At 43.8% G+C, this 12,019-nt stretch overlaps 1 protein-coding gene across 1 annotated transcript in view; it reads left to right on the top strand.

Annotated features, from left to right (window-relative positions):
- Nucleotides 1–11,029, top strand: part of cenpc (centromere protein C) — a 75,073-nt gene extending 64,044 nt beyond the window's left edge. The window contains exons 16-18 of the mRNA XM_033018424.1: nucleotides 2,058–2,233; nucleotides 8,167–8,257; nucleotides 10,536–11,029. Of these exons, the coding sequence (XP_032874315.1) occupies nucleotides 2,058–2,233; nucleotides 8,167–8,257; nucleotides 10,536–10,618 (350 nt within the window). The 3' untranslated portion in view covers nucleotides 10,619–11,029. The remainder of the gene's footprint in view (nucleotides 1–2,057; nucleotides 2,234–8,166; nucleotides 8,258–10,535) is intronic.
- The last annotated feature ends 990 nt before the right edge of the window (nucleotides 11,030–12,019 follow it).

Genomic DNA, 12,019 nt, shown 5'->3' with positions numbered 1-12,019 from the left:
TTCTGTTGCCTCTTGAAGTTAAAAGTCATGGGCTTTAAATATTTGAAATTAACTTGCATATAGTTGTCTGACCTTGTTCCCAAATTTTCATCAGTTTTCACATTCAAAACTGGTTATTTGGAATAGCTCTTCCTCATGGAATTTAGATTACATTGGATGAGTTTCATCTTCAGCTTTTCTAAGTACTTTTTAGTGCAGGACCCAAGGTTTTCCACTCCCCCTACCCCCATCATCCGGTTCCTTCCCTCTCCTCCACATCATCCATCAGCTCAACACTCACGTCATCCTATTCTGGGTTCCCAGTTTTCTCCCCTCACTGCACCATTCCCCCACCCCTGCATTTCCTCCTTCTCACCATCTCTTCCTCTGGTTCTACATTTCGCTCTCCATTTTGTTCACTTCCACTTTTTCCCTTTCTTTCTGATTCCACTGCTCCTTTTTATCTTCTCCACAGAACCTGCAGCCTAGGTTAATATCTCCACCCTTGTCTTCCCCACCTGGCTTATCTGCATCAACCCTTCCTTACCTTGAAACCACCTATAACTTGCCGGATCTTGTTCCACTAGCTAGCTCATCTCCACTCCATCTGCTTTATGAAGGGTCCCGACACAAAACATTGTCCATCCATTTCCCGCCACAGATCCTGCCTAACCTGCGGTGTCCCTCCAGCAGTTTGTTCCTTGCTCTAGAACCATAGGCTGGTGATTTACTAATTTGAGATTAATTCTGAAAATATTTAAAGTATGCACTTAGTTTAGCGGTGCTTAAAAAATTAACTGCTGCTTGATTTAGAAAGCATATTATCGCTACGCGAGACAATTAATTTGCTATAGGTAGACACAAAATGCTGGAGTAACTCAGCGGGTCAGACAGAACCACTGGAGCGAAAGAATGGGTGGCCTTTTGGGATGTGACCCTTCTTCAGACTGATGTCAGGGGAGTGGGCGGGACAAAGATAGATTGTAGTTGGAGACAGAAAGACTGGTGGGAGAACTGGGAAGGGGGAGGGGATGGAGAGAGAGGGAAAGCAAAAGCTATATGAAGTTAGTTCATACCGCTAGGGTTTAAACTACCCAAGTGAAATATGAGGTGCTGTTCCTCCAATTTGCACAGAAAGGTCAGATTGAGAATGGGAGGGGGAGTTGAAGTGCTGAGTAACCGGGAGATCAGGTAGGTTAAGGCAGACTGAGTGGAGGTGTTCAGCGAAACGATCGCCGAGCCTGCACTTGGTCTTGCCGATGTACAGAAGTTGACACCTGGAACAGTGGATACAGATGAGGTTAGAGGCGGTGCAAGTGAACCTCTACCTCACCTAGAAAGACTGTTTTGATCCTTGGATGGAGGCGAAGGGGGAGGTAAAGGGACAGGTGTTGCATCTCCTGCGGTTGGAGGGGAAAGTACCTGGGAGGGGATGGTTTGGGTGGGAAGGGGCGAGTTGACCAGGGAATTGCGGAGGGAACCGTCTCTGAGGAAAGCAGAAAGGGGTGGAGATGGGAAGATGTGGCCAGTAGTGGGATCCCGTTGGAGGGGGCAAAAGTGTTGGAGGATTAAATGTTGTATGCGACGGCTGATGGGGTGGGAGGAAGGTGAAGACAAGGGGGACCCTGTCCTTGTTTCAATTAGGGGGAGGAGGAGCAAGAGCGGAGATACGGGATACCGAGGAGACCCAAGTGAGAGCCTCATCTATAATGGAACCCCCGTTTCCTAAAGAATGAGGACATCTCCGATGATCTAGTATGGAAAACCTCATCCTGGGCGCAGATGCGGCGTAGACAGAGGAATTGGGAATAGGGGATAAAGTCTTTACAGGAAGCAGTGTGGGAAGAGGTGTAGTTTAGATATTGATTTGTTATGATTTTTTTCCACTTTGATCATCCTTTTTTAGCTTTGTACTTTGTGAGTTATAGTGGAAATAGGAAATAAGCAGTTGTTTGAAAGTAAATTTACATGTGAAGAACTTAAGCACGAATAATAGATCGGTATTTAATTAATTGTGCACCGCAATAACCACCATGATTTTGCTGCCAATATCTAATTGTTTTTCTTTCTTTCTTTAGACTGTGTTAAAACTTCAGAAATGTGCGATTTCTTCTATCCCTTAAGGACAGAGTATAATGATAATAGGTCCATTGCTATCTGCAAGAGTTTAAACTGTACATCATTTTCTTGTGGCAAACTTGTATTGGGACCATACAAAGAAAAGGGTTGTCAGATGGTTTATAAAGATACCATGGTAAGTGAAATTTTGTGTGGTTATTGGTAAATAAAATATTAACATTTATTTCATGTTTTTTCCTCCAAGCTGATTGTTTTTGGGGTGCATAGTCTCAAGCCCTTGTCACATTCAACCATGCCAAGATTTGCTGGATACCACTAGTTCATATCTCCCAGAAAATCGCAACACGAGTAAATAATGGTATTGATGCCATATGGTAATGCTTGCCTTCATTGGTCGGGTCAGGAAGTCGTGATGCAGATAAAGAGGACTTTGGTTCGGCTGCCTTTGGAGTATTGGTGTCACCTCAAACAGGAAGGATGCGGATACTTTCGAAAGAGTGCAGAGGAGGTTTACCAGAATTGTAGCTGGATTCGAGGGTGTTAGCTACAGGGAAAGGTTGGATATTTGGATTGTTTTGTCTGGAACACCAGAGGTTGAAGTGAGACAGATAGAAGTATATACGATTTGGAGAGGCATAGATAGGGTAGACAGAATCTTTTTCCCAGGATAGAAAAAAACTACTGGTAATATAAAAAGATATGGGTGTGGCACGGCGAGAGGTAAAGTTTAAAGGAAATGTGTGGGGTATGTGTTTTTACAAAGGGTGGTGAGGTCCTGGAGTGCACTGCCAGGTGTGGTGGTGGAGGCATTTAAGAGCCTTTTAGATAGGTACATGGATATGGAGGGATATGTGTAGGTAGATAAGAGTTGGTCTTGGCATCATATTCGGTAGAGACAGTGTGGAACGAAGGGTCTGTTCTTGTGCTGTACTGTTTCATGGTCTATGTGCCACTGCTGCATTGACTTCAGTCTCTGCCTACATTCACCACTTCTAGAGATGTCTTGCTATTGTCTATATGCCCATTTTTAACAATGTTCTTGTTTGCAGATATGAGATACTTAAGTGAGTTAGTCAGTGAGGAGGTGGGAGTATATTTACTAGAAACAAGGAAGATTAACTTAATAAATCGGGTCTGGTTGTGCATTTTGTTTGGAAGAATGAGGAAGGACAGAGAATTAAATATCATTTAGGAACACATTTTAGGAAGGTTGTATTCACGTCTTTACTGTCCGGTCAAGGCGTAGCCTTGCAGCTGGTACCATATAGTCCAGTTCAACCTGTGGGACATGCTCATCCTTCATGGAAAGTCTGCTTTGGCGGACCAGGCGGAAGAGTTCTTTATGAACCAACGGCTGCGACGCAGCAACACACTGGAATGCGAAGGGCTGGTCAGAGCACTACAGACGACAGGGCCATCCACTGCAGCCAAGAAGTCTCCAGCCGTGATGATTTTTTATACCACTGGACTCTGACCTTTGCGGCCGGCAGGGTGGGGATGTTACAGTGCAACAGCTTCTCCACCGTAAACTTATTCACGCACAGGTTTTTGTGCAGCCCTCTTCTCTACACAAAGTCCTGCGGCGATGGGCTAGGAGCAAAGCGACAGGTAGAGGTTACTATTGGAAGGCGTAGTTCCGAAGGTGGCCTATGGACCAGTGGTCGCTCTTCTTTGTACCAGGGCAGCAAGGAAGTTCGGCAGCATCCCAGGCGACTGAGCAGCCCTCTTCAGGACAACACTGCTTACCCTAGTAAGGGAGGGGACTAGAAAAGGTGTCCTAAACATTGTCTGCCCTCAACGAACTGGCCAGCAAGCCGCAGCTGGCAGTTTAACCCTCACCTGCGGTCGAAACTATAGAAACAAAAAAGGAAACTCATCCTGGCCACATGGAATGTACGCACTCTCATGGACAGAGACACCACAGCAAGGCCCCAGCGAAGAACAGCCCTTATAGCCGGGGAACTGACTCGGTACAGGATCGACGTTGCTGCTCTCAGCAAAACGCGTTTCGTCGATGAAGGATCAGTCTGTGAACCGATGGGTGGTTACACGTTCTTCTGGAAAGGCAAAGTAAAGAACGAAGATCGAATCTATGGGGTTGGACTGGCTATAAGGACATCCCTCTTACAACAGATGCCGGATCTTCCTACAGGAGTAAATGAACATCTCATGAAGCTTCATCTCCCCCTCGCCTCTTCTTGCAACCTGACTATCATAACCGCTCATGCCCCCACTCTGACAAGCGGTGATGAGGTCAAAGAGAAGTTCTACAAGGACCTTGACTGTATGGTGAAGCAAACCCCTGCCAGTCACAAGCTTATCTGGCTGGGGACTTCAATGCCAGAGTTGGCAGTGACAGCCTGTGCTGGGAACAGGTGATGGGACCTCACGGTGTTGGAAAGATGAATGGAAACGGTCTACTCCTCCTGAGTATGTGTGCAGAAATTACCTCACCATCACCAACACCCTCTTCAGAATGGCCAGCAAGTACAAGACCATGTGGATGCATCCCAGGTCCAAGCTATGGCATCTCATCGATTATGTCATTGTCCGCAGGCGGAATGTCCGTGGAGTTAAGATAACCAGGGTCATGCGAGGAGCTGAGTTGGACGGATCACAGATTGGTCAGGTCAATTTTCAATCGGCACATCCCTCTGCCACAGCGCAAGACATCTAAGCTTCTCCGTGCATCATTCAACACCGAGATGCTCAAACCACCAGACGTCACTGAGAAGTACCAGTCTCAGCTGGACAACAAGCAGACTGCTCATGGACCATTGACGGCGACCCAACTGAAAAGTGGAACCAGTTCAAAGAGCTGATGACAGTCAGCTAAGGAAGTGTTTGGATACAAGCAGCGAGTCACCAGGTTTGATGTAAACAAGGATGAAATAACCAAACTCCTGGAGGAGAAACACAAAACAGAATCGAGTGGCAGAATGTCGTATCCTCCATCTCCAAAAAGAATTGCTTCAAACACCTGCAGATCAATGCACAGAAGGAGCTACGAGAGATGCAAGACAGCTGGTGGACAAGTAAAGCTGACAAAGTTCAACATAACGCAGACACAAACAACTCTAAGCAGTTTTTCAGCTTGATCAAGGCTGTGTATGGTCTACCCAAGCTGACCACCTCCCCCCCCCCCCCCCTCCTTACAACTGACAGCAAAACCCTGTTCAAGGATAAAAGCTGCATCTCAGACAGATGGAGAGAACACTTCGCCAACCTCCTCAATGGACCCTTGGCCGTTGACCCAGTCGCTCTCGACCAGATCCCACAAAAGCCAACACTTGATGACCTTGACCTCCAGCCATCTTTGGAAGAGATCAAGAAGACCATCAGTCAAGGCATCAGGCATGGACGGAATCCCTATTGAACTTTACAAGGCAGCAGGTCCTGAGACACTAGATGCCTTTCACAATACCTTGTCCAGCATCTGGGAGACAGAGAATATGCACGATGAATTCAGGGACGCCTGTGTTGTCTCCTTGTTCAAAAGCAAAGGTAGCAAAGTTGACTGTGGCAACCACCGAGGCATCTCTTTGTTGTCCGTCATTGGAAAGATACTGACACGTGTCATTCTCAACCACCTAATCAATTGCCGGGGTCTCAGTGTGGTTTCAGACCTGGTTGCAGCAGTGCTGATATCTTCATGGTGAGACAGATACTGAAAAAATGCATTGAGCAGAAGATGGACCTCTACGCAGTCTTCATCGACTTGACAAAGGCCTTTGACACGGTTGATACTTCACAACCTCGGTTGCCCAAGAAAGTTCATCCAGATCATCCGCCTCTTCCATGATGGCATGACAGGGACAGATCTGGTCAACGGCGAAACCTCTGCACCTTTCGACATCTCCAATGGCGTGAAGCAAGGTTGCGTTCTGGCCCTGTACTCTTCAACCTCTTCTTCAGCTGCGTCCTGAGTCACGCACTCCAGGACCACGACCGTGGCGTGTATCTGAAGAACCGTCTGGACGGATCTCTTTTTGACCTTCGACCTCTGAACGCCAAAACCAAGATGCACAACGGCTTATTCTCAAAGCCCTTTTTGCGGATGACTGCGCCCTCATGGCTCACGAGGCGTCTGACCTCCAGTTCATTGTGACCAAATTTGCGGAAGCAGCACAGGCTTTTGGTTTCACAATCAGCTTCAGCAAAACGGAAGTCATCCACCAGTCGGCTCCAGACTCTGCAGCACCGCCCCCAAGTGTGCACATTGACAGCACACAGCTGAAAGCTGATGGCTCCTTCAAATACTTAGGAAGTGTAATATCATCTGATGACTCCCTGGACAAGGAAATCTCAACGAGAATCAGCAAAGCCAGTCAAGCACTTGGTTGACTGCATACACGAGTGTTGAACCACCACAACATCAAGCTGTTAACTAAACTCAAAGTCTACAAAGCAGTTGTGCTTCCCAGCCTATGGCTGTGAAGCGTGGACCTTGTATAGGAATCACATCCATCAACTTCAGAAGTTCCATCTGCACTTATTACGGTCCATCATGGGCATTCGCTGGCAGGACAAAGTGCCCAACCTAGAAGTATTGGACAGATCCGGCTTCACAAGCATCGAGGCAATGATCATCAAAGCACAGCTCCGATGGACTGGGCACGTCATCAGGATGGATGAAACCCACATGCCTCGACAGGTCTTCTACGGCGTGCTCTCCCAGGGACAAAGGAAACCTGGGCATCCCAGGAAGTGGTACAAAGATTGCGTCAAGAACCATCTACACTATTGCGGTTTTGCACCCAAGCAACTGGAAGCCTGCGCCAGCGACAGAACACGCTGGCGCGCAGCAGTGCGAACAGCAGCCAGCAGTTTCGCGGAGCGCCGCCTAGAGTGACTTACCAAAGCCAAGGAGAGGAGGAAGGCTGCCGTCCAGAACCTGCCAGTGATGATCTTCATCTGCCCCCACTGCACGAATTGGACTCGTGGGCCATGTCAGAACTCACCAGAATTGAGACTGCACAACCCGCCATCGTCGTTACCGATGGGCCACCACCATTCAAATCTTGGAGGAGATTCAAGAAAGCTCTGCCTAAATACTACTGATAATGAAAGGCTGGTTATTAATGGTGACTGGTTAATTGTGATTGTTCTTTGTAGAGAGCACAATGTTAAGAGATTTGACGCAATGGCTCAAAATCATGAATGTTTAGAGAATGATTGAGTAGACATACAGAAAGTATTGACAGAAGTGATTGGTACTTAAAAAATGTGGATTTTTTTGTCGATCTCTAAATATGAGCTGACGCGACAATTATTTTTGCATGCAGAGGTGTGAATTGGATTCCAGTGGTCAAATGGTGGGACAAGCAGGATGAGTGGTTACATTGTAGAGGAAATTATATATGTACTTGAATGGAAAAATACAAATTACCGGAAGAACATAGTAGAGGATTTAGTTGGATAATCTACCACCACACTGATGTGCCATCTGGCCATTTCCTATGCTTTACACCTATGATTCTAAACTGCAGTACAAATGTTGTTCCCCTGAAAAAAAAAATTCTGCCAATGTATCAGAAGTACTGATATGGTCAGTAATGATAAACATATAGGAAATGTTGTTTTCAAATGCATCCTGATTTAATCCCCTGCTATGTGTGGTGGATTCACCAAACTTCTTGTTGGCACGTTAAGTTTTTTGATTGGCTAAGTAATACAGCTGTCTGATTTATTTTTCTGAAGCTCGCTGTATGCACACATTCCCTTACACGTTTTTCTTAAATGCTGGTGGTTTAAATGTGAAATTAGCACCTCTTTGACCATTGCCGTGGTAATTACAGTTGAGTTTTGTTGATCTTTTAAAGTGCAGTATTTGAAACTTTGCAATTTTCTAATCCACATCCAGTATTTGGTTATACTTTATTGCTTTCCAGTATGTTGATATCAGATTTTCTAAAGATTTTTAAAGGTATGTATTGTTTTAGACGAAAGCACAGCGTGATTTCTAGATTGCAAACTTTCAGAATCTGTTCATTTGTATTTATCGTATATTCATATATTCATGTGTGATGCCATATTTTTTGGCATTTGAAGAAACTTTGGTCTGACTTTTTTAGCCTGAACTTAACTTAGTTTTTTGATGCATTACAGATATTTCACATCCTAAAGGGTGATTTGGGCATTACAATATACCGTACCACGTACCATCTCAAAGAAGGGGATTACTTCTTCGTGCCTTCAGGTATGTGGTCTTTTATCTTGTTGATTATTCTGAGTGTAAGCCTTACAAATAGTTGCTTTGTTTAATATTACAATCACCGAAATACAGACAAACAAAATGTAAACATACTGATAAGAATTCATCAGTGTACACATAATATCCTGTAATCCACACCAAATGAAAAATATACCATCTTAAACTAATTTCTGCTGACTGTAAGGGATATATTACATGCCAGGGAGTGCTATAATGGTGACTGAAACAGATAATTGATTTTCTGTTGTAGAGACAGAGTTGTCTCTAGACAGAAACAAGCCCTTTGGCCCATCATGTCCATGCTGTTCATCGTGCTCATCTATATTAATCCCATTTTTCCACATTTGGCCAGTATCGTTCTATGCCTTACGGAATGACTCTTAAATGTAGTGTTTGTATCTGACTCTACCACCTCCTCTTGCAGTGACTTGCGGATATAAAATACAGGAAGGGGGGGGTTAGCTTCTCCGAACCTCTTTAAATCACTTCTCCCTCACCTTAAACCTGTACCCTTTGTTTTTGACACCTCTATCTGGGTAAATAATCTGAACTGTCCATCCCTATCTTACCACTTGTCATTTTATGCTCCTGAATCACCTGCTTCCTTCGCTCCACGGGGGAAACAAACCCAACCTATCCAATCTCTGCTCATAAATAAAGCCTTCTAAACCAGTCAACAAACTGGTGAGTCACCCCTGTGCTCTCTGCAGTGCAATTGCATCCTTCTTATATTGTATTTACCACAAAACCAGTGTTTGTAAACTTACAACATGACATCCTAAGATAGACACTAAAAGCTGGAGTACCTCAGCGGGTCAGACAGCATCTCTGGAGAAAAGGAATAGTTGACGTTTCGGGTCGAGACCCCTCTTCAGACCTTATGGTCTCGACCCGAAATGTCACCTTTTCCTTTACTCCAGGGATGCCCTCTGACCCGCTGAGTTACTCCAGCTGTTTGTGTCTATGTTTGGTTTAAATCAGCATCTGCAGGTCCATCCTAAACATGGCATCCTAACTTTTATATTCTATTCCCTGGCCTATGAATGCAAGCATGCAGTATGTCTTCTACCTGCCTATGCTTCTACTTTCAGGGGACTATGGATTGAACCCTAAGCTCCCTCTGTTCATTTGATTAGGTTAGTTTATTGTTATATACACCAGGGTGCAATAAGATTCCATGTTCATATGCAACTCACAGTGTAAAGAGTAAACAGTCAGTCATGAAAAATACAAAAGTAAATATAATGACAAATTCAAAACGGCAGAATGGTGCAATATCAAAGTGCAAAATCCAAGTAGTATTAAAAAAATTAAAGCACAATGATTAACCAAATGAGGTTGACTAAAGGTATGTGGCAGTACGTCCGCGAAAGGAGTGTGAAAGGTGATTAGTTCAGGGGTTGGCTGGCAATGGGGAGGAAGCTGATCTTAAGTCAGAGAGTCCGAGCTGAAAAGACCCTACATCATCTCCCAGAAGATTAGCATTCCCGAGCCTCCTTCCATATTCTATCAATGTGATACTCTGATTTGACTTTCCAAAATGCATCATCTCACACTATCAGGATTAAATTATCTAGCTCTACTTGGGTTTTGTGCCATAATCTTTTGATCCAGCCTATCATTGAGATCTTGTCAAATGCCTCACTAATGTACATATACCCTATCTTCATCAATATTCTTAATTACCTCAATCAAATTAGTGAGATGGGATTTCCTGGTCTGCTGGTACCTCACCTGCAGCTTACAAAGCAGCAAACATCTCTGCTAAGGCTGCAGCTGCTTCCTGTAGCAACCTGGGAGAGACCTCATCCCACACTGGGAATTTATTGCCACAAACACATCCCACAACATATGACATTTCCTCATTCGTAATACTGATCTGTTCCAGATTATCTATATACCCATCCCTGAACTCACAATGCTCTTCTCGTTGGTGAATACAGACGAGAAGTGTTTATTTTAGACCTTGCCCATATCACTTGGCTACACTCATAGATTACCCTTTTCCCTTGCTACCCTCTTGGTCATGATATAATTATAATTGCAAGTGAAGTTAAATCAATAGCAAGGTTAACTGAGCATCTTGGTATTGATAGCATGTGTGCTACTTACATTTCAGCTTGTATGATTAACTTGTCCACATAATTGAAAGGTGGATATCGGCTAAAAGACAGCTGCCTATCCATCTTTGGTCAAATAAATATACAATTAATATATAAAAATAATCTCTTAACTACATATCGAACTGTTTTCTCTTTTATAGGTAACACCTACAATGTTACAAATCTTCAGGATACTGAGGCTGTTCTCTTATTCACACAATTAAAAGGAGTTAAAATGGAGTAAGCAGTATAGACATGGAACCAATTCTGATGCTTGTAGTTAAATTGTATATTTGGACTGTATTTCAGAATAGTTCAAGCCTTTTGAAGCAGCCTGCTTTTTTTTAAGATAAATCATAAGTGCCATTTGGTTTTCAAAATGTATGAAATGTATGTCTTCTAGATTTGATGTATAAAACTGACTACTTATAATAAAAACAAATCTGATTTGTGTTATTTATTAGAATAATTGAGAATTTTTGGAATTGTAGCATTGTCTACTTTGAAATCTTGGACATACGCCAATAAATAAATGTAATTGGGGAAAAACTGGAGCCAAATGTCAGGAAATTAGTACAATTTGTGGCTCCACTTCCATCCATTTACTGTAGATGAATTTCTTACCAATAAATGGAATTTTCCTATATTTATGTAATTCAGTGTGTTAGTTCAGCATTAATTTTTTGGAAAGAAAATGGGGGGGAGGGAGAGAGACTCTCTAGGTGAAATTTTATTTCCTCATCTCAGTCCTAAATGGCCTTATTATTAAACAGTGACTCCCTGGTTCTGCACTCTCCCAACATCGGGAACATTTTTCCTGCATCTAGCCGGTCCACTCCTTTAAGAATGTTATGTTTCTCTAAGATTCCCTCTCATCCTAAATTCCAGTGAATTCAAGCACAGTCGACCCATTCTTTTGTCATATGTCAGTCCTGCCATCCTGGGAATTAACCTTGTGAACCTACGCTGCACTCCCTCAGTAGCAATAATGACCTTCTTCAAATTAGGAGACCAAAATTGCACACAATACTCCAGGTGTGGTCTCACCAGGGCCCTGTACAACTGCAGTGTGACCTCCTTGCTCCTAAACCAAATCCTCTCGAAATTAAGGCCAACATGCATTAGCTTTCTTCACTGCCTGCTGTACCTGCATGCTTACGTTCAGTGAATGATGTACAAGCACACCCAGGCTTTGTTGCACCTTCCCTTTTCCTAATCTGACACCATTCAGATAATAACATGTCTTCCTGTTCTTGCCACCAAATTGGATCACCTTGCATTTACCCACATTATACTGCAACTTCCATGCATCTGCCTACTCACCCAACCTATCCAAGTCGCCCTGCAGCCTCATAACATCCTCCTTGCAGCTCACACTGCCACCCGGCTTTGTGTCATCTGCAAACTTGGGGATGTCATATTTAATTCCCTCATCTAAATCGTTAATATATATTGTAAATAACAGGTCCCATCTCAGAGCCTTATGGTACCCCCACTAGTCACTGCCTGCCATTCTGAAAAGGGCCCTTTAAGTCTGACTAATTGCTACCGGTCTACCAACCAGTGGTCCATTATTGTGTGCAAGCCTTGCCAAAAGCATTTGAATAGAAGATGATATATTTAGTAGAAACCAAGAACTGCAGAT

Source organism: Amblyraja radiata, chromosome 3, assembly GCF_010909765.2.
Source record: "Amblyraja radiata isolate CabotCenter1 chromosome 3, sAmbRad1.1.pri, whole genome shotgun sequence".
Lineage (NCBI taxonomy): Eukaryota > Metazoa > Chordata > Chondrichthyes > Rajiformes > Rajidae > Amblyraja > Amblyraja radiata.
This window is presented reverse-complemented; position numbering and strand designations above follow the sequence as displayed.